We start from the raw sequence: 22,369 nt of genomic DNA, 5'->3' as shown, positions 1-22,369 counted from the left end.
CACAGTCTGTAAAGCTTTCAAACGAATTGTTCATCGATCACCTTCTGTAAAGCTTTCAAACGAATTGTTCATCGAGCACAGTCTGTAAAGCTTTCAAACAAATTGTTCATCGATCACACTCTGTAAAGCTTTCAAACGAATTGTTCATCGAGCACAGTCTGTAAAGCTTACACACGAATTGTTCATCGATTACCCTCTGTAAAGCTTACAAACAAATTGTTCACCGAGCACAGTCTGTAAAGGTTTCAAACGAATTGTTCATCGATCACACACTGTAAAGCTTACAAACAAATTGTTCATCGAGCACAGTCTGTAAAGCTTACAAACTAATTGTTTATCGATCACCCTCCGTAAAGCTTACAAACGAATTGTTCATCGATCACCTTCTGTAAAGCTTACAAACGAATTGTTCATCGAGCACAGTCTGTAAAGCTTTCAAACGAATTGTTCATCGATCACCTTCTGTAAAGCTTACAAACGAATTGTTCACCGAGCACAGTCTGTAAAGCTTTCAAACGAATTGTTCATCGATCACCTTCTGTAAAGCTTTCAAACGAATTGTTCATCGAGCACAGTCTGTAAAGCTTACACACGAATTGTTCATCGATTACCCTCTGTAAAGCTTACAAACAAATTGTTCACCGAGCACAGTCTGTAAAGGTTTCAAACGAATTGTTCATCGATCACACACTGTAAAGCTTACAAACAAATTGTTCATCGAGCACAGTCTGTAAATCTTACAAACTAATTGTTTATCGATCACCCTCCGTAAAGCTTACACACGAATTGTTCATCGAGTACAGTCGGTAAAGCTTAAAAAGAAATTGTTCATTTTCGTGGTGGCTCAGGGGAAAAAAATTACGAACGTGAACTCAACCGTGTCCAACTTCAGGAAATAGAAAATGATTTCTACTCTGGTCGGTTAGTAATTAGTAAAATTAAATAATGGGCAAGATTGTGGAGGGGAATGAGGAGAACACAAAGATTAGTACAAAAGAAAAAAAGGGAAATTAAAAAGCCAAACATTGCCTCGAAACAATAGTGCTAGGAACAAAGGAATAATTGATCGCTTCTGCAAGCGGTCAGCAGAATATCGCCATCTTTGATCTCGGAGAGGAAACAACAGTTGGATAAAAAAGAATAAAGAGGAGGGGTTCGAACATAGCGCAAACAAAAGACGAACTCTCCTTACAATCCATTAAACGATGTGAAATTATTCACGGTGGAAAGGGGGGAAAAATCAACCTTTTTTACATATCTGTTCGTTTCCGCTTTCCGAAGCAACGAATCGTCTTTTGTTTTTGCTCGGTTCTTGTTCGCCGGCGGAATAATTGAAGAATCGAGGCAACGCTGATAATTCCGAGAGGCGAATATATTAATTCCGTCTTGGTTATTGTCCCTCACAAGCCTGGTCACTGCCTTCGTCTTTTGTGAAGTGGTTATCTCTGCCTCGAGCCCACATCCTCCAATTTTTTTGTTGTGCTCAATGGTGGATTTTTACCCCTACTTTGCATAATTATGCTCTAATGAACTGTTCTCCCCCCTCCATAACCCAAGTTCAACATTTGATAATGGTTTTACGCTTGGGTATGCCTCGGGTGACCGAATCTTGTATGTTTCTGGACATACTTCGTTCTACTCCTCCAAGGATCTGCCTTTTTGTGGGTCTTCAACTCTGTCAGCTGCCAACTGCATATTTATCATCGAAACCCGAGGACTTCCGCTCATGGACAACTAAGCATGTGCTCCAATTCCACACACACACACTCATGTGTGTCTACCTTCCTTCCCAATGTGTACTACAACGCCGACAAGTGTAAGGAGACTAAATACCACACGCAAAATACAAGATGAGGAACAGTTCGATCTCCGTCACATTGTCTTGTTTTCTACCTATTTATTGTGTCCCGATCCTTATCTAATCGCTTCACGTTTCACACGTTATTCTTTCCTTAAAAAGGCGATATATTAAACAGCAGATCCGTGGCGATAGGAGACAATAGGAGGCTCCATTACCATAAAAGAAACCTTTTTTCGGCAACCTTCACAGGATGATTTGAGAATGAGCCTGGTCACGTCACGCGAAAATGCATAAATTTCTTGTTTGAGCAGGTGAACCGTCTCCCTCTGCCTCGGAGGGCAAGGTTTTATAGGAAATAAATTATTAGCTATATGAAATCTCTTGTTCAACGCAATTCAAGGATTTTGCGTGATACTGTTACTACTGCTATACGCAGTACAAAAGTTTGCACGTGTCGTATAAATTTCAATTTGTAAGATTAACACAAAAAATATTATTTGTAGTTTCTTCATCTGTTTGCATGTTTTATTTCGAAGCAAGATTATAGTGGACAGCACCCGGAAGAAAATAAGCAATCAGTAAATGTGATGTCAAACATCTCGCAGCTCGGGTTGAACTCTGTAAATTATAATTTGCGTCTGAAGAGATCAAGTTACATCAAGTCTGCAAATTTGTCAAGGGTAAATTATACTCGTTTTGAGTTCTTTCATGTCTAATAAATAATCTCTTTGAAATTGCTTGCTTGTCTTTAAATTTTGTCATACATTCTTTAACACAGTGTCCTGAAATAAAACTGTCAAAATTCAGATTGATTCGATTTCTGTTATGAAGGGGTTGGCGGTTGCATCCCATGACCTGACTTTGCTTTGGTAGTGGGGGGATGGGAGGAAAGTTCGCTGTGGCCCTTGGATGAGTCTGGGAAGTTGGTTGGTAAGGTGGAAGGTGGAAGGTTGGGATGGCGATAGGTCAAACTTCAGAATCGTGCTCCTTTCTTAACAAAACCGAAGCTTTCATTCTTAAGAGATAGTCCTTAAAAAATATACATCATAATGATCATTAACTTGAATCATTTTTCTTAGATGTGCTTTTAGAATTCAATTATTATTATGCAATTTATGTTAAACTATACAAATTAATCTTCTAGCTTATTAAATTTTCACGATGTTGGCGTTACTTTTGCTGTGCTGCCATCTCTGAACGAAAAATGTAACCATCCAAAAAGAAATTCATGAATTCACTGTCAATTCCGTTATATCTATCAGTTTCTATTCTATTGATTTGAAGACTATATTTAAGCAAGCCTCTGTACTGCAAGACTGTTAAGTAGAATTTTGGCTGCATATCACCATTTATTAGCGTGTGCGTGTAATGCACGCATAGTACATGCCATGCGTCTTTTCCACCCTCTGCACAACGCGTGTTCCCGTATATGAGGAATAGGAAGACTGCACCTCATTGATATGGAAATTTCGCATGTTCGTAGATCATCAGCAGCGACAACTACTGACAGATGAGCAAAACAAAAAGTTTTGTAAAAAAAAAAGAACGATAGAGGGGGGTAATTTCAACAGTTTATAACCTAAAGAGTTTGGGATCTTTACCACGGTGTGCGCTTAAGTTAGTTTTTTTGTGGCGAGTACGAGAAAAATTAGCATAAATAATGTGAATCTCCAAATGGTGGACGCAGAGCAAATCGTGAACCGTGGCGTCACGTCACATGCTCTCGCTTTAATTCCCCTATACTGCAGATGTTTTAAAGGAAAGGGTACAAATGCATTAATGAGCAGAAATTATTTCGTGGCATATATACAATGACAAAGGTTGTGTCTTTTTCAACCCTGCTGAATTGTTGTTTTGAAGCCAGTTCCACAAAACAAAAAAGAAGCACATGTTAGAAGTATTTGGGATGTAGCAGAGTTATTTGGTAAACCCAAAATTACCACCTAACCTTGAATAATTAGTATGAATTTCTGTTACCACTTTTTACTTGTCAAATATGTGAAACTACACGCTCAATAGAAACATGATTTTTACAAAAGTTGTTTACTTTTGTAAGAGGAATAAAAATGTTAAGCAAAAAATTAGGTTCCCTACAAAAAAATTTGAGTGACCTTCAAATCATCCCGTACTAAAATGCATAATAAGATTTACTTTCTACCTCAAAGTCAATCAGGGTGGATAAAAATAATGATTTTTTAAAAAAAGAAATTTTAAATATAAATCAGATTTATTTTTATTTTAATAGATTTATTTTTTTATTTTTTAAAAACCACGCTTAATATTGCTTCTATGGTTTTTGGCACCATACATATAGATAGATATATGTTCTTCATAGAAAGTTTTTTTCGCGATTTAAATCAACCTGATTTAAATCAATTCGCCTTGAAGTCAATTAACTTTTATTTAAAACACTTCTTTCTAAACGCTTCGTTTGCGAGATATGTCGCATTACCAACTTAAATGGTCCACCCTGTGTATACAATAAACTTGCAACATTACATTGTGTTATTTATTTGTTGAAACAACACACAGAAAATATGTCAATTGACACAAAATATATTGACTCCGTTAAGTGAATAAACTTCTAATAATGACCTTCTGTTGCAATAATATACAAAAATTCATCAAAAGGTACTTTTTCTCTTACGAAGATCGAATAGCTGAAAATTCATCACTCACCGATACATAGCACAACAATGTGAAGAATTTGTTATAATTTTCATTCATTAAAAAAATGCCAGTTGTGTTTACGCATCTATTGCAATCAATCGGTGTTTGATAAGAAAACACTTCATGCTTAGCAAATCCGTGATCCTCCTGTCCATTCTAGGAAATTGAAAACTTACACACCATGAAACATCTATAGGTAGAAGATGTTACACTATGGTACGCTATTCCTACCTAAAATGTCATCGGACATGTAATATTTTGAAAAATCTTTTCTTCTGTCTTAAATTTTATTTTCCTTTCTTTCTGTCTCTTCATCTCTAACTTTTTACTATTTTTTTTCATTCGTTCTTTCTGTATGTGCATGTGTCTGCATTAGGAATGGCGAAATCCGGATAATTTTTTATCCAGATATCCAAATGTGTTGCATTATCCAGATTCCGGACAGTTTTATCGTGTATCTGTTTTACGGGCTATCCACATATTCTTTTAATCACTGTGCTCGTATGTCTGATCATCCGGATATCTGAGTAACGGATACCGGATAATCTAAAACCCGGATATCTGTTATCCTGGTTTTGTAACCATCCTTAGTCTTCATGCGTGATTCTGACAGTCTGTATTTTCCTTATGGGGACTGTTCGGGAGGCTAGCCCACCCTTGCCCACCTAATGGCGACGCCCTTGCGCTTTAGGACAGGATAACCACTCTATTGATTACGATAAACCAGCAGCAGAAGCAATTGGCGACGAGGGAGGGGTCGGAGGGTACCTCTACCCAACCTCAAATCACGCGACAGGGGCTGAATTTATGCACTCGGCGGGGAACCCCTCCCAACGATTTAGACTAAATGCAATTTTCAAAATTATGCTCGCCTACGTGTTCGGACGCAGGCATGGATAATCACGCGCTCGAACTTCCGAGCGAGCGAAAGACACGTAACACGTATGCACGCACCATAGCTCGCACGAAACACATTATGGATCGCCTAATTTGTGTCGGAAATGTTATGGTAAGTGTTATCAGGACGTGGTGACAATTATCCCAACAGCTTTATAGCTCGCCCATGGAAGAATTGCTGCAGCAACTCTTATACATTAAAAAATATGCTACTATTTTGGTGAAAACGTACGTGTTGTCGAACATCTAACGGTGGTGAAAACATACACTCAAAAAAAAAAAAAAATGCTACCATGTTGCCACCAATGGTGGTGAACGTATAGCCTACTTTAAAAATATGCTAGTATATAGTCACCCAAGCTGGTGAAACGTACACATCATAAACTATTTTACTATGTTGTAACCAAAGGTGGTGAAAACGTACACTTGTAAAAATATGCTAGTATATTGCCACTGAAGCTGGTGAAAAAGTACACTAAAAAAAAAGATGCTACTATGTTGCCACCCAAGCTGGTGAAAACGTACACTTGAAAAAAAAAACATGCTACTATGTTGCTACAAAAAATGGTGAAAATGTACACTTTGAAAAATATGCTTCTGTGTTGCCACGAAAAACGCTGAAAAAATACACATTAAAAAAAGTGATAATAGGTTGCCATAAAAAGTGGTGACAACGTGCACTTTTAAAAATATATTACTATGTTGCCACGAAAAGTGGTGAGAACGCACACCTAAAAAATATGCTTCTATGTGTCAACAAAAATTGGTGAAAACGTGCACTTAAAAAATATGTTAATATGTTGTCAGTCACCAAAAGTGATGAAAAGGAATACGCTAAAAAAAATATATGCTACTACGCTGTCACGAAAAATGGTGGAAACGTACACTACAAAAACATGCTTCCGGTTCGGTGGCCGAGCGATTTAAGTGGTCGACTTTCGATCTCGTCACCAAAGTTACCAGGTTCGAGTCCCGGGCTGGGCATGCCCTTTTATCGATTTCATGTATTCATTTCTCATCCTTATAGTTTTGATTACAAAAATACACACATGGTCAAATCAACAACCCCAGGAGGAGGTTCATGGGATAGAGAAAAGCGACGTAATATAACCAAAATAGAAATAAGAGAGAATAGGTTAGGACTTTATTAAACAACGAATCCAAAATTTGTCAACTGAAAAATGTGCACAGGGTGGACCAAAGGTCGCAATACATAGGAAAAATAAATATGTTGTGATAAGAAACAATGTATTCATATAATATGCTCTACGTGGTTACCATTGGTTTGCAATACATTTCTCCCACTCTTGGTGAACACGTTAAAAAATAAATAAATATGGAAACTTAAAAACAAAAATTTATTTTCCTATGTATTGCGACTTTTGGTCCACCCTGTATATTATTTTTACTTCAGCAATAAATTGAAGTGCATAAACTGCTAATGATACAATTCTGGTGCATCAAAATACACAGTGGCGTGCCCAAGGGGGTGGTAGGGGTCATAACCTTCCTTTGACCCAGTAACTAAAAAAAATCAAAGCCAGAATACACTGAAAATACACACAGAAATGCATTAAAGGATACTTTTCTCAGCTGTTGTTTCGTATGATGCACTGAAATGAAACAATGAGTCAGATCAGACAAGAACCAAAATGTACACGCTTAACATTTACAACAGATGCACCAGGAGAATGCATTAACTTTGACTTCATGCATTTGGAGTTCTGTTACCCACTGTAATATTTATTACGTTACACTTCATGTATGTATAATTGGTTCTAGAATCGAAAAATTGTGGTGTTTGTACTTTCAAGTGAGAATAACGATAGCCACGCAGTCAGATTATTAAGTATTGTTCCGTTCATTAACATGTATTACATGTTTACAAACACACACACGCACACACAGTGTGGAGGTATTACTCAACACACTCTTCATATTGGTCACAGTGGAACAAAATAATTTTAGAATTTTTATGTATTTTCAACTTGCCATATTTGAAATTTGAATGTTTTTTTTTTCTCCTACAGTGCCGCCACCTGTGAGTGGGACTGTGGCTCCCTCATCAAGTTCCATTCCACCTCCACTCAGGGAACTTTACGGAGCTCACCCGTTGGCGTCGCTAGTGTCGCAGCAACGTCTACTGGAGCTCTCACGGTTCGGGTTACGCCACTATGACCTCGCACAGCACATGCTCACACAGCAGGGGGCTGTTACCAAGCTACTGGGTAAGTCAGTTCATCTTCCTTCATTTTCCCTCTGTCGGATATTAGCGAATATTAGCCACGAGCAAACACAAATGATCGAATGTTTTTCAGGTTGCTTTTTTTAAAAAAAATAAAGTTGCAACCAACTTCACTTTGTTATTAGAAGAATGTCACCTTACTAGTGGCTACAGAGTTAGGTGGATGAGCAGGGGAATTGTTGTATACCTATGTGGCTATGTTGCAACAGACCAGCGTTCATCTTTCCTCCAGGGGCCGTTTGTCATCCATGACCATTCCCAACAAATATTGGCACCATTTTTTTTTTATTTACGTCCATGTTGAGTGGTCTGGATGCTCCACACTATTGCACGAAATGAATCCAGAATACCAAATAGAACATTACAAAGACGAGTGCCGAACCGATGCTATACAGATTTGGGAACAGCGAAAAGTATGCCGGCCGACCCTGCTATTCTGTTCCAGAATTGAATATTTCTCCGGTAGATGCCACTAGTACCTTTAAACAAGTAAATTGCCCACATAAAACTAATATTTTGGCTTTCCCCAAGTAGGCGTTATAATATACTTAGGTATTTTAATAATATCCATAGTCATTTATGTATGGTTGCACAGATGAACACCATTCTAGGAAGTACAAATGAAATAAGAAGTACTCGCGAGTAATTTGAGTAACGTTTGCTTTATTCATTCTCACATACAAAGCTAATATATTAATAGAATCGTTATTAACGGTAGTGAGATTACTTTCGTAACATCTCTGGGTGTTCTGCATTTGCAGCTTGGGAGCGATTCAAAAGGTCCGTAGCCTCCAATCAAGAAGCGATCCGCTGACGTCATCTCAACCCGGCACCTATCGCCAACTCTCCCGCTCACGCTCTACACTGTTGGTAGGCTCGCTTGCTGGACTCGCACAGGCAACTGGAGATGTTTTGAAAGTAATCGGACTATACCTCTGTACGTCGTAAACAGTAAACATAATATACCTTGCTACTTTAAAATTATTGGGAAAGTGTGATACACCAATACACAGAAGGGGCCAGTACCTCTTCAAAAGTGAAATAAAGTGTAGGGTGTGCCTGCACATCTGAAGCCCGATAAACATCAATGAGTTCAAAATACAGCTAACGCAGCGCCAACGTAATTCCAGCACCGTGTTAACTTACTGTCTGACCACAGAAGGTGAGACTAGCTCAAGACTGTGAACAGTGCTGCTTTGTTGCGGGATTGTTTCAAGCCAACAATAAAACAAAAACGCTCTGCACGCCATTCCTTGCAACATGACAAGGCTGCTGCAACTGTTCAGACCATCGTTGAATTACGAATGGAAGTTATCCCACATCCTCCTTACTCTCCGGACTTAGCCCCTAACTGTTATTGGCTTTTCATACCTCTCTAGAAGGCTTTTTATGAGAAGGTGACACATTCCTGGTTGAGACAGCAACATGAAGAACCGTTTCCAAGGGTATCGACTCACGCTGACACTTAGGATGAGCAAGTCTCCCGTATTTCCCGGAATTTCTGGTATTATAACATTTTTTAAAAATTCTCCCGGCAAGCAAGATCGCGAAATTTCAACTCGCTCGCACTTCGGTTAGATACAAGTCTTCAAGTCGACTGCAAGATCATGCAGTTTTAACCTTTGTCTGGCGGAAGTGACGTAATCTCCCTTAAATTCATTGTCGAAAGTTGGTCACCCTACTGACAGGTACCAGAAGTACGTCGACAGAAAAAAGGCACTTCATTGAAAAATAACAAGGCAACAATTGATCATATAGTGAACATAAGTGCAACTTCACTGAAACAAGAAATAAAATAATACAGTAATAACAAGTTGTCATTGTGTTTAAGACTAAATAATAAATACTTAGAAAGAGGTGTTGTTTATCAAATGAAAACACATCGCATCCCCCATTGTAATTTTCGTAGACAAAGCCTACAGATGTTGGCGCCACCTATGATTGGTGTCGACCTCCTTGGTACACGAATTATTGAACACGCACTTCTAATTTCCATATCCGAATGCCTCATACGCATACGCTTTATATTTGCTTAGTCATTGCTAATCCAGACATTTTCAGCGTTAACATCTGCCTCTGAGAACAGTTAGACACAATGTTAATTACACTATTATACAAAGGGCAGATATTAATTTAATAACCACTTTTTTTTACTTAAAAAGTGTTTCCAATTCTGTGGCATTTCACCATTATACACCGTGTGGGTATTTTTTGTAGTTTTTTTTAATTGCGTCGCGTTGCTCTAGGATAATAATGATTAGAAGGAACAACCATGAAGGAAAAAAAAGCCCCTACTCGATCTCCAGAGCCTCCTGTGTGGAAATTACGAGTGCATTACTCAACATGTTCGGCCACTGAGGTGGCAGCCCAAATCAGTGAAATAATTTGTGTGTGCTTTTGCTACTTAGAGTCGCTTGTCTGTCACTTTGGCTAATCGCGACGACGAGAATGAACGGAAACTCACAAAGAACATTCGTGCCCGTGGCCTGGACTCGAACCCGGGAACTTCGGTGGTGAGATTGTGAGTGGCCACCGAGGTGGCTGTTTCAGAATACGAAACGTTTAAGATTATCTACTGTAGAAAGTCTTCCTTGTCAGTCATGCTGTAAGTTTAGCTTCAGGATTTTTTTTATTCTTTTCGCGACATAAAAGAAGTAAAAAAAAAAGTTTTAAAGCAACTTACCCCGGGAATCGAACCCGCGTGTCAGTGAGACGCTCTACCGACTACACCACCGCAACTCTCACATGTAAGAAGCAGCTCTCTGAAATTTATGATTAAATTCTGTATATGTTTGACAATGCGTGAGTGAGAAACAAACGTTTATCAGTGATGCATCATGTGTCTAACTTGCTGCAGCTAGAATAAATAACAGAAATTTCAAGCTTATTTACCACACTATGACAGAAAAGAAATCTACAAAACATTTTAATTTCGCAAATAGGTATCCGACGATTATGTTTTCTACGCGATAAGATTTTTCTAGCAATAATGTCGGTTTATATCTCGTATGAGTATTTTCCACCGAACTCAATAATAGAATATCATACCATCTGTAAATTCTGCCATCTAGTGTATGTTTCTCAAAGCATCATAAATTGTTTTTAAATGGATTCTAATGTCGTTTGTTGTGTTGTTTGATGAGAATGGTTTTATTTATTGTTCTTGCAAAGTTCACTATTCCCTTAAATATGAAATTATTGAATTTTGTACATTTTAACCTCTCTGCTTCACCATACATTGTTAGAAGTTATAAAAAATGTGCAATATTCTGTCGTCAAACTTCAACAGTCTGCCTGATAATTTACAAAAAACGGGAGGCGACATATTTCTTCGGGAGCGCAGGTGCATTTATGGCGTCACCTGTTCTGTGGCTAAAGCGAAAACTGAACATGGCGTCGATAATTCGCTTGAAATTTTAAACACACACATACTCATGAAATTTTGTGAGTGAGTGTTTGTCTGCGTGTGTGTGTGTACGTAAATATCATCATTCATCGTCGTGATTAGCCAAAAGTCGCAGAAAAGCGACATGAAATAACCAAGAATTGAATTCAAACTATCTGGATGCACGATCATTTATGGTCATTCGACAATACTTTGAGTAGTTCTTATGACGAACACAATAACAAACCAACTGCAAGAGTTCCAGAATCTTTCCGGAACATCATTGTATTGGTTAGTTCATATTTTTTTAACTTACAGCCAGGCCCGTAGCCAGAATTATATTTCGGGGGTGGGGAGGCTCATCCCTTACCAGCACGCGCGTCGCTAGAAATATTTCTAGAGAAGGTTTGTCCATTGATAAAACTTGATTAGTACAAATAATAATATCAGTAAATATCTAACACAACTATTGTCCATCATTTTTCTTACATTTTGTATGGTTAGTGTACTGAAAATCATAGTTACTGTATTTTGCTATTCACTTTTACACAATTGTTAAAAAAGCTTCAACAGTTAGTGTTTATTCAAAGTTTACGTAGCTATATTCTGAGACCTCTCACAAAGAAAAACTATAATTTTTGCAACCTGTGGATCCATTTATTCTTTGGATTAAATGGCAGAAAATAAAAATATACCCTGGTTCCTCTATTATAGACTGAACTTCTTTTCGATGTAATGCAGTTTTTACTGTCGTTATAACTTTATATCTGTTAATAACAATAACTTCTTCTTCTTCTTCTCTTCCATTCCCTTATGCCGTTAAGCGTCGGGTACCTCGTTCTGTCCATCTCATCCACTCCGTCCGGTCTCGACTCATTCTTCTCATTTCGTTCTTAGTTTTTCCATATTTTAATCCTATCTTTTCTATTCTATCTTCCCATGTATTTCTTGGCCTGCCTCTTCCTACTCTACCCTCAACCCTCATCTCCATCACTTGCTTGGCTTTCCTATCTTCATTCATTCTATTTACATGTCCATACCACTTCAGCTGGCGTTCCTCTACTACGTCAGTCATTGTCTTCTTTTGTTTTACCTCTTCTCTTATTCTTTCATTTCTTATTCTGTCTCTTCGAGTTTTCCCCACTGTTCTTCTAAGATATTTCATCTCTATTGCTTGAAATTTACTTAGATGTTTGTCTTGGAGTGCTAAGCTTTCTGTGCCATAGCCCATGATGGGAACTACAATTGAGTTGTAGAGTTGCATTTTTGTTTTTATACTGATCTCTCTTTTTCCCACCAAAGTATTACTCATTTGATAATATGCTGATGCTGCCTTCTTTGTCCTATTCATTATCTCTTGATCAATTTTCCCACTGCTACTTATGATAGTTCGTAAGTATTCATATGTTTCTACTTTCTCTAGTTGTTTCCCTTCGCATATTATATTCAGGGCTTCATTTTCCTTGTCCTCTTTAGTCACCCGCATGATCTTACTCTTTTCTATATTAATCTTCATGCCTTTCCTTTTAAGTTCTTCATACCATTCTTCCACTGCTTGCTGAAGTCTCTCAGGTGTATCTGATATCAGTACGATATCATCGGCATATAATAGTGCTTGAATATATACTGGCCTTAATCTCCACATACCTAACTTCGTTCTGTGTGTTCGTCGTTTGCATATTTTAGCAATTTCGTCTAAAAAGACGTTAAATAGGATTGGACTGAGGCTATCTCCTTGTTTTATGCCTTTCTCAATGTCAAATTCACCTGAGTATTCGCCATCTACTCTAATTATTCCTGCAGGATTATTATATACAATTTTTATTGCATTCAATAATCTTACTGGTACTTTCTTTGCCTCCAATGCTTCCCATACATATTGCCTAGGGACTGAATCAAAAGCAGCTTTTAGGTCTATAAAAGCTAGATATGTGTCCTTGTTCTTGGCAATTCTTTTTTCCATAATCATTCTTATAGTATATATATGATCTTGTGTTTGCCTTTTAGGGCGGAATGCTGCCTGCTCCTCCTCCATATCTTCCTCCACCACTTTTCTGAGACGTCTTTCTAGTATCCTTGTGTATAATTTATAAGCGACTGATGAGAGGCATATTGCTCTGTAGTTATTACAGTCATAGCTACTGCCCTTCTTATGTAGTGGGATAATGATATTTTTCCTCCATTCATTTGGTATTTTGTTTTCCTTCCATATTCTTTGAAACATCTTGGTTAAATTCTTAACTACTTCCATACCTCCATATTTTATTAATTCTGGATTTATTCCATCTGATCCTGCTGCTTTTCCTGTCTTCATCAGTTCTATTGCTATTTGTACTTCATCTTCCTTTATTTCCCCTTCTATATCTGAGTCTTGTACCTCCATGTATGGTCCATATATCACCCCTACCTCCTCTGCGTTATTATTTTCTTTCTGGAATTTTTCACCATAGTGTTTCCGCCATACATCCAACACATCCTTTTTTTCTGTGATCAATTTATCTCCATTTTTAATGGTTCTTATTATTTTTCCATATTTTCCTCTCAAGTTCTTTACAACTTTCCAAAATTGCCTTGTATTCTTTTCTCTAGCTTTTTCTTCAACCATATTTCCAAATTTTTCCCAGGATGTTATTTTAGCTTCCTTCACTATTTCCTTGACTTCATTTCTTTTTTCAATGTATTTCCTTCTATGTTCTTCTGTCTGAGACATAATATATTTTTTCCATGCTTCCTTTTTGTTTTTTACTTTTTGTTTCACTTCTTCATTCCACCAAGATGTTTTCTTTTTTCTTGTATCTACTATTTTCTTTCCGCATACTTCTTCTGCAGATTTTATGAGTGCCTTTTTAATTCTCTTCCATATTTCTTCTATCTCTAGTTGTTCTACATCTGGTCCTTCTGTCAGTCTGGCTGTTACCTGTTCTTTATACTCTTCCTTCTTCTCTTTTTTCTGTAACTCATTTATCTTAATTGTTTGGTATTTTTTCATTCTGGGCTTTGGTGGTCTCGTGAAGCGTGTGTCCACTATTAGTAATCTATGGTCTGTACCCAGTTCAGCACCTCTTATAACTTTAACATCCATTATGTTTCTCCTAATACTACTGGTATATATTATGTAGTCTATTATGCTTTTAGCATTTCTTCCTTCAGCCTGGAAGGTTATTTTATGTACTTCCTTATGTGGGAAGAAGGAGTTTCCAAGAAGCAACTGATTTTCTACACAAAACTCCAGTAATCTTTTGCCATTCTCATTCAATGTCTTTTCTCCCCCGTAGCTTCCCATACTACCATGGGCTACCTTCTTATCTTTACCTGTTCTTGCATTTAAGTCTCCCACTATCATTACATACCGTCCCTCCATTACTTCTTTATCTACTGTCCTCTGGAGTTGTACATAAAATTCTTCCTTATCAAGCACAGAGGCATCTTCTGTTGGTGCATATACTTGGATATATGATATTTTATATTCTATATCAAATTTAACTACAATTATTCTTGAGTTAACTGGTTCCCAGCCACTGACCTTTGTTTCATATTCCTGACTTGTTACAATTCCTACCCCTTCTTTTGCTCTTCTTCCCTGTCCAACACCTGAATATCTCAAGGTATATCCCTCCTCAAGCCTTTGTATGCCATTTCCTTTCTTTCTTACTTCACTAATTCCCATTACGTCTATCTTACGTATCTTCATTTCCTGTACTAATTCAACTTCTTTTCCTAATATAGTTTTAATGTTCCATGTTCCCATTCTCGTTTTCCTTTTCCAGTCCGGTCGTTGCTGTGTTGATCTGTCCATTCCGAGGCTCCTGTTTTTTCTCTGAATCCGTTAATACCCTTGCGTGGGGGATTGGCCCAACGCAGGGTGGATTTATTTAGGGTTTACTCCCCTAGGGCAGTTGGCTTTACCATGCCTTTTGAGTCTGCCCCACCCTTGGTTTTCTGTCAGGGTATCCTTCCCTTAGCCTTTGGGGATCCCTCCCCTCCCTGCAAGGCAGCAGGGGCAGTGCTTATTTAATGGCGGCACTTCCTCGCCATGTCACAGTGCTGTCAATGGGCTTTTCTGGGTTTTAATGAGGATGGTCCAATAACAATAACAACAACATTTAAATTAGATATTTGAAGGATTTCGGGGGGGGGGTTCAGCCTCCTTTGCCCTCCCCCTGGCTACGGGACTGCTTACAGCACAACATACAAGATCTAGAAGACTAGATTAAGTTCACTGTTCTGTTTAAACGTTGTTGTTTTCTTCTGAGAAGTAACACAATTTCACTTTTTCGATATTTGCCTTTATAATGCTCATTCCATCAACGCTTACGAGCTTAGCATGAGAAGCGGCTAACTTTGAGAGCGAATAAATAATTCATCTGTAAACATCACCTGCACACAAGCGTGCTTTTATCTCTAGAAAGTGAGCTATTGATTCATTGCTTGTGCAAAAGGATAAAAAATAAGTGGAATCTCTGTGTATGAAGAAAACTGCACGATCTTGCTCTTCAGTAAAGGCAGCCTGTTTTTCCCCTCCCTGAATCAGATCAAAACATAAGCACAACGTTAAGCAAAGTAACACTTCATGAAATAAGGTTGTTAATTCGCCAACGCACATGCTAGACTGAAATTGAATAGGCTATGGTGAGAGAAGATATATTTAGTATTGTCAAAAATATTGTACATCTGCACCTAAACATGAAACGAAAAAAGGGGGGCCGGCCCCCGTGGCGGAGTGGTCACCACATTGCGCTAAGACGCCAGGGGTCGTAACTCATCCCCATCTTCGCAAATTAGCCAAAAGTGGCACAAAAAGCGAAGTAAAATAAAGCAAATCAATCAATAAAAGCAACGCAAAAAGGGCACCAAGACTTTTATAACTGAAGATGGTGCCAAAATTGTTCATGAGACGCGTGTTTAGAATATGTCTCTTTATGTGCGTATAACAACACTGCCAAACTAAATACTACATCAGTTTTCGTAGATATAAGTTCGGCTGTTACAACGATTACATAACCAGAACAAGGAATTGGTTCAGTCAATCTCTATAGTTCTCACAATCTTGCCCATTGGGGGGGGGGGGGTTATAAAATTTGGACCCCTAGGCTATCCTTTGTTTTGCCCCCTGCCGACATTATTATTATTATTATTATTATTACATTGTTATTATGGTACTTCACTTCCACTAACTGCATGCTCTGTATTAATAACACTCGTAAACTTTAAAATATAGACACATATGATTAAAAATTATTCATTAAATTTCGATAAAACAATACACTTAGCTACATTTAACAAGAGAACACTCGCGTAAAACTGTTTCCTTCTGGTTTTCATGGCAGCAAGCAGATGATTGAAAGACTCAACGTCAATTTCTTGCAGGACATCACATTCGCTGCGAAGGATGCCAAATAGAAAGTCTGCTATCAGACACTGAATTTCTGAGGGCGGTTTTAATTCTTTTTTTTTTTAGAACGCTGAACGACCGCTCTTCACTGGCGTTTGATGTTAAAATACTCACAAAAATTCACAGAGCAATGTCAAGATTTGTGGAAAACACTGGTAAATGTTTGATGCAAGAAGTTATTTAAACGCTAGAAAATCCTCTCTTCTATCTTCTTTCATCAATTAAGCAATTAAAAGCACTTGACATGATGCTTAATTTTGCTCTTATCACAATACAAAAAAACCTCGTTAATCCGGACTAATTGGGGGGGGGATAAGTTGAGCGGCGGTTTAACGAAAGTCCGGATTAACTGAAATAACCTAAAAGAACAGGAGAAAGTGCATTAAAACTCCGTTTATAGCAACAAAACACGTTTATTATGGTGCATTTAAAGGGCATAGGCCTAAATACACTATACAGTACAGTACAAAGTCAGCGGGAAACAGAATTTCATCAGTGGTTGACTGCCTTTTCTTTGGGAAGTTCTCTTGTTGACTTCTAGCTACATTTAAAACCTTTGTATTCTGCTTTCTTTCTTTCTTTTTTGGGGGGGGGGGCCTTTTGCCTGTCCAGATTAAGCGAAGTCCGGCTTATCGGGGTTCGGATAAACGAGGATTTACTGTATTAAGGGATTTTAATGGTTGATTGTCTTTTTTCACTTCTAACCTTTCAGCGTCTCATTTTTGTGCGGCCCCTTTGGATTTGCAGCCCCTATAGGCCTAGTGGAAAATCCCCTTTGATCTCGCACAGTTTCATAAGAATAAACCAGGATCATCAACTCACTGTGTAGTAGACGTATTGTGTGTGCATAAGACTTTCACTAGAGCCATCTACCAAATCATTCCAAGCTACTTTGTTATTAAGATACGGGAACCTGCCAGACAATCACATTTAACCTCAATTAATAATTATTTAGTGTTCAATTATTTGCAAGAAATTTCTCTTCAGATATAGCAACTGACAAACATATTAATTGTGATCCCCGGCAACTAAAATACAAATTCGTTATCACAACATAATATTAAGTAATCTTTGCGATTCGGACGTCGATCGACGCGCCACCTTGTGGAGAGTTCGAAGCGAGAGACTTGCGTACGTCTAATACGTTAGAGTTTCCCATCGATCGTAATACATTTTGCTGCATGACGCATTGAATCCGTTGTGGCAAAGACATGAACATTAGATGTTCACAGAGATCGTGTTATTTGCTTGTCAACATCAGGCAACCAGGTTAATTTCAAATTCATGTCCAACAAGACGGACGTAGTCCTGCAATTATTGTCCATTTCCATCGCTACATAAAAGATAGCCATAACAGACATTTCTTAACCGTCGTGACGTACCTAACGCCTCACACAAAAGCCATTACATTCTAATGCGTGATCTAAACTTTCTAATTGGGCCAAGTACAAGAGTTGGCGGCGATTCCGACACTTTTGAGGGAATCCTGCTTTGATTTACTACCGCTAATGAGAAAATTTTTATGTTGATTCAACATTCCCAGACAGCCATAACTGACGATCTTTTGAGGAAATAAATTGGATAATTAGAAAAGGCAGTAAATCCATTAACAGCATGTCATGCATTGGAACTACATACAACGTGCTCCTGATATGATTTTTAAAAAGTGCATTTTGTTCGGAATGCTTTGATTTGCGTTATTCCTTTTGCCAATATCACGGCGAAGCACTGGCGTGCGCAGGTGGGAGTTGATGGGGCTACAGCCCGTCCTAAAATTTTGAAAAATCAAATATTTTCAAATTAAAGCAGGGAAAAGCCTCCTTAAAATGACTTCCAATGTCAACCTATCATCCACGTAGTACACCCTGAACTTCATTTTGCAGCCTAACGAGGCTGTGGCGCCTGCAGCACCACCGAGGATATGTGAAACCTGTCACACTCGATTAGGAGTTCTGTTACACCAATTGTGATGCCTATTGCTGCTGTCGCATTGGCAATTTTGTAGCATGTTTTTGGAGTGTATATAAACAAAAAGCAAAATTAGTTATTTAAAACCATGTAATTAGCTACATCAAAATATTTCAATTTAAAATATTGAAATCAAACAAGTATTTTAGTTTCCTAATTTTCACTCAGTAAAATTTGTAGTGGTTAAGAACCAATAACATACGGAGTACATTAAATAACGTTGGTTTCGGAAAGCAACCGACGCTTGAACACAGAAATTGTCTATTACGAGAAAAGCCCAAGAAAACTTGTATTTTTCTAATTTAACGTTCCTCTTCCGTCGTAGAGAAACAGCAGTACCTACCAGAGACTTGACTCGAACCCGGAATCACTCGAAGCGAGGTGTAGGCCTAGAACAATGCAGTTCGTGTGCTGTGTGTTGTTTCTAGTGTGTGGATGTATCGTCCAGACAATATATCGCGATATTGAAAAAAATATCGTTCAAGCGATATCAACTAGATGATATATCGTCACGATATTTTGGGGATATATGTCGTGCGTTGGCGATATATCGCCGATATCACGATACGGAAAAAATATCGTATAGTCTGTGACGATATTTTCTTCATATATCGCTATATCAAATTTCCGATATCGTCCATCCCTAGTTGTTTCATGTTGCGTTACTGCCACTTTGGCATATTGTGACGATGAGGATGATTGGATAAAATCTAAGAAGGAATACTCTCAAAGAACGCCCGCAATGTCCAGGACGAGGCTCGAACCCGGCAACTTTGACGTCTCAAGTCGCGCTTAGGCCACCGAACCGGCTGGTGCAGCGAGAATGAAGAAAAATCTACAAAAAGAAGGAAATCTAATGCAATAAAAATATATCATGAAACGAGAGGGAAAAAATCGTGCAAAAACTTCCAAAGAGCTACTAAACGGAAGACATGTAAGAAGAAGAAGAAACTAGTTTCCTGAAAAATAAACCTGCTGGCGTTCGCAGTTTATCAATATTAACTTGTGAAGAAAAATGGCCGACCTCCCCCCACCTTTACAACGCCAGACGTTTAAGAGAATCGGAAGGTGAAATTGAATTAAGTCGGTGGTGCCATTGTGTCGGCTTTATGGCCATAACTTATGAACCTTCTCCTGCGATGAGTGCCTCTTTTGAACTCGCACATTTACCTCGACACCCCTTTGTCGGTTGTGACCATCAACATTTAACTTCCTTCTTCCCGAACTCTCCTCGCTCTCAGAGCGCTGTACAAAAAAGAACAAAAAGAAAGGAAAGCGGGCAAGGGCATAATATGGCCATACCTGTCCTGCCTGTTGGAGGAAGAAGAAGACGACGTGGAGTAGCCTGTGTGGACATATTATATTAAAACAGATAACGCCAACAGGTGCCGCTGGGTTTTTCTTGCCACCTGTTCATTATGTATTCTTGTTCACCGCGGAACGCTTTTCCCGGGCTACATGTTGCAAACAGGGAATTTCGTGTTCAGTTTTACGTGTTTACAAATTTTTACTTGCTGTACGTAGGCGTAACTGGAAATGTTTCTGAACGTAAAAACATAAGTAATTGCCAGGGTGGTATTTGATTTGGAAGATGAGGGGAAATTGCCTCCTCTCCAACTCACATCGCCCCTCTGGCCCCAAACGTTATGGGGGAGGCGGACGATAATGAATAGAATAATTTGTATAATTTCAGTATTTGGATGTAACAGTTAATTTTGTGAGAAATTCTAACTGTAACTACCTACTATTAACACTAACCGAGTTACATTTTGCAATAAATGTAATGTTATCAATAGTTAAATTCCGAGAGTTAAATTGTGAAATTTAAATTTGTGACCTGGGGAATTTGGCAACTCTGTTCTCAACTATGTATCTTCTCTGGATGCTAAGGTGAAAGAAAGTTCGTGGATTTTCCTAAGTCAAGAAAGCTAGGCTTCTTTGCATGCTAGAACATCCACGCGTTATGGCAATTCGTTTTTCTAATTGCACTTGAAGACTTCAGTGTTATTTTCACATTTTTTCGCTGTAATAATATTAATATATAAAGATGTACATAATATACCACAGGCCTAAATAAAGCACGTTATATTATCACAATTAATGATCATTAATTCTGTGTAATTTTCAAGACAATTTCCAACAGAAAGTAATTTACAGTTACTGTAACTGAGTTACTTTTGAGAAGTTGTTTTCCGCACACTAAATCTACAACGCAATCAGTGGCGTGCCCAGGATTTTCGAAAGGGAGGGAAGCCTCCCCGATGGCGCAGTGGTAGCGTCGTCGCCTTGTAATCAAGGGGTCCCGGGTTCGATACCCGGTGGACGCACAAGTGGTTCGGATCCCACTTTAAACTGTAGGTCCAGTCCCGATTAGCCTTACTGTGCATAAAGTGGACTTAAAACACCAAATCAATCCAATCCAATCGAAAGGGAGGGGTTACGTACACTATTTTTGGTAATCATTCCTCATTTTGCCATCTTTTCCTACATTTGACATTCTTTTCTTTTTAGGAATACTGTGCCAAATGGGGTGGGGGTTATAACCCCCACAACCCCCCTCCCTTGGGCACGCCACTGAACGCAATGTATGCATTTAGAACTTTGTTAATCTTGGTAAGCTATTTGGTAGTTTAGAAACAAAATACTTTTGTTTTAGAAGAGACAAAATTAACAACTTTTTGCTATGGATGTCCTTTGGGCATAAGTTGTCCCTAGAAGAGAGATAGGATATCTCTCGCTATGGCTCTGGGGTGAAGGTAAGCAAATATTTACTGAAGTGAGACAAACAGTTTAAAATTACAAAATAATTCAGTCAAAATTACCAAATATACGTACTTATGACAACTATGCATTTATTCTCCCAAAAATTTAACCTAACATTATTCTTTTTGAAACACACCGGTTTCTATGTGTATACCTTGTTAAAATTAATTAAATATTATCCTTAGCAAGTACGACGTGTAAAGAATACATGTATTTCTAGTAGGTATGTAACACTTTTGGTTCAGTAATAAATATCCTTTGCAATAAACCATCAAGAGATAAGAAAAGAAATTACAAAACACAAAAAAGTGAAGATAATTCCTTATTTTACACCACGCTAATCTTTTTAGACCTCATCTTCTCGCACACTAACATATATATATTAATCTCTGGGTTAATGTCAATGATTACGAACCATGAAACCAGCGGCAGAAAGAAGGAAAAAATAAGAAAACGATGCGCATATTAAATGTCTTCATTACACGTACCCCCCCCCCCCCGCCCCTCCGGGCGTTTTGACTCAAATGAGGATATGATGCAGAGATAATTGCACGCTTTTTTTTCTACCTACGTTCCTTGCGAAATTTATGATCCTATTCTTCTAACGCAGCCGAAACGACCCAGAGATTAATGCCGAGATTCCGAGGACCGCGCGCTGTATAAAAAGCACCAGCGTTGTAAAAAGAAGAGAAAGAAGAAAAAGGGAAACGCATCTGTGAGATCTTCGCGGCAAATTGATTTTTTTTTCAACCCGTGCCTACTTCTCTGTGAAATATATTTTTCGCTGGTCTCTGAGGTGTTACCGATGCCTTGACTTTTTTAAAAAGGAATTCTTATCTCATCTGCGCTTCCACGATGGGGAAAAAATAATTTGAGCAAATTCTTAATTACTTATTTTGGAGATCGTTTTCTGAGAGACAGGGATCGGCGTTAACCTGTCTCTCTCACACACACAATTATGATCTCTTCTTTTAATTCCCTATTCTTAAGCTTCTTTATTTCTTCTCATTAGTGCCTTTTACAGCTCTGACACTATGAAAGACAAATATGATATGATCATACATTATTAAATTTGATTAGCCTTTTGTTTTATCAAGATTTCTAGTTGTAAAAAAATTAACTGTCTCCCTCTTTACTTGAGAGAATTCAATGCAAGAGGTGGTAACATGTAAATTCAAGCAAAACTGTTGTGCAAACGTGGCTCTGGCGACTAGAATGCGACCTACAAGCGTTTAGCCGACCCGCGTC

At 38.2% G+C, this 22,369-nt stretch overlaps 1 protein-coding gene across 5 annotated transcripts in view; it reads left to right on the top strand.

Annotated features, from left to right (window-relative positions):
* LOC145997331 (paired box protein Pax-6-like) overlaps nt 1–22,369 on the top strand; it is a 358,136-nt gene that overhangs the window by 235,504 nt on the left and 100,263 nt on the right. For all 5 annotated transcript variants that reach the window (XM_083134250.1, XM_083134249.1, XM_083134252.1 and 2 more), the window contains one exon: nt 7,399–7,596. In XM_083134250.1, coding sequence (XP_082990376.1) covers nt 7,399–7,596 — 198 coding nt within the window. The remainder of the gene's footprint in view (nt 1–7,398; nt 7,597–22,369) is intronic.

Source organism: Lepisma saccharinum, chromosome 13 (assembly GCF_977018435.1).
Source record: "Lepisma saccharinum chromosome 13, izLepSacc3.1, whole genome shotgun sequence".
In the NCBI taxonomy this organism is placed as follows: Eukaryota; Metazoa; Arthropoda; class Insecta; order Zygentoma; family Lepismatidae; genus Lepisma; species Lepisma saccharinum.
The sequence above is the reverse complement of the archived record's forward strand: the minus strand, read 5'-3'. Positions and strand labels throughout refer to the sequence as shown.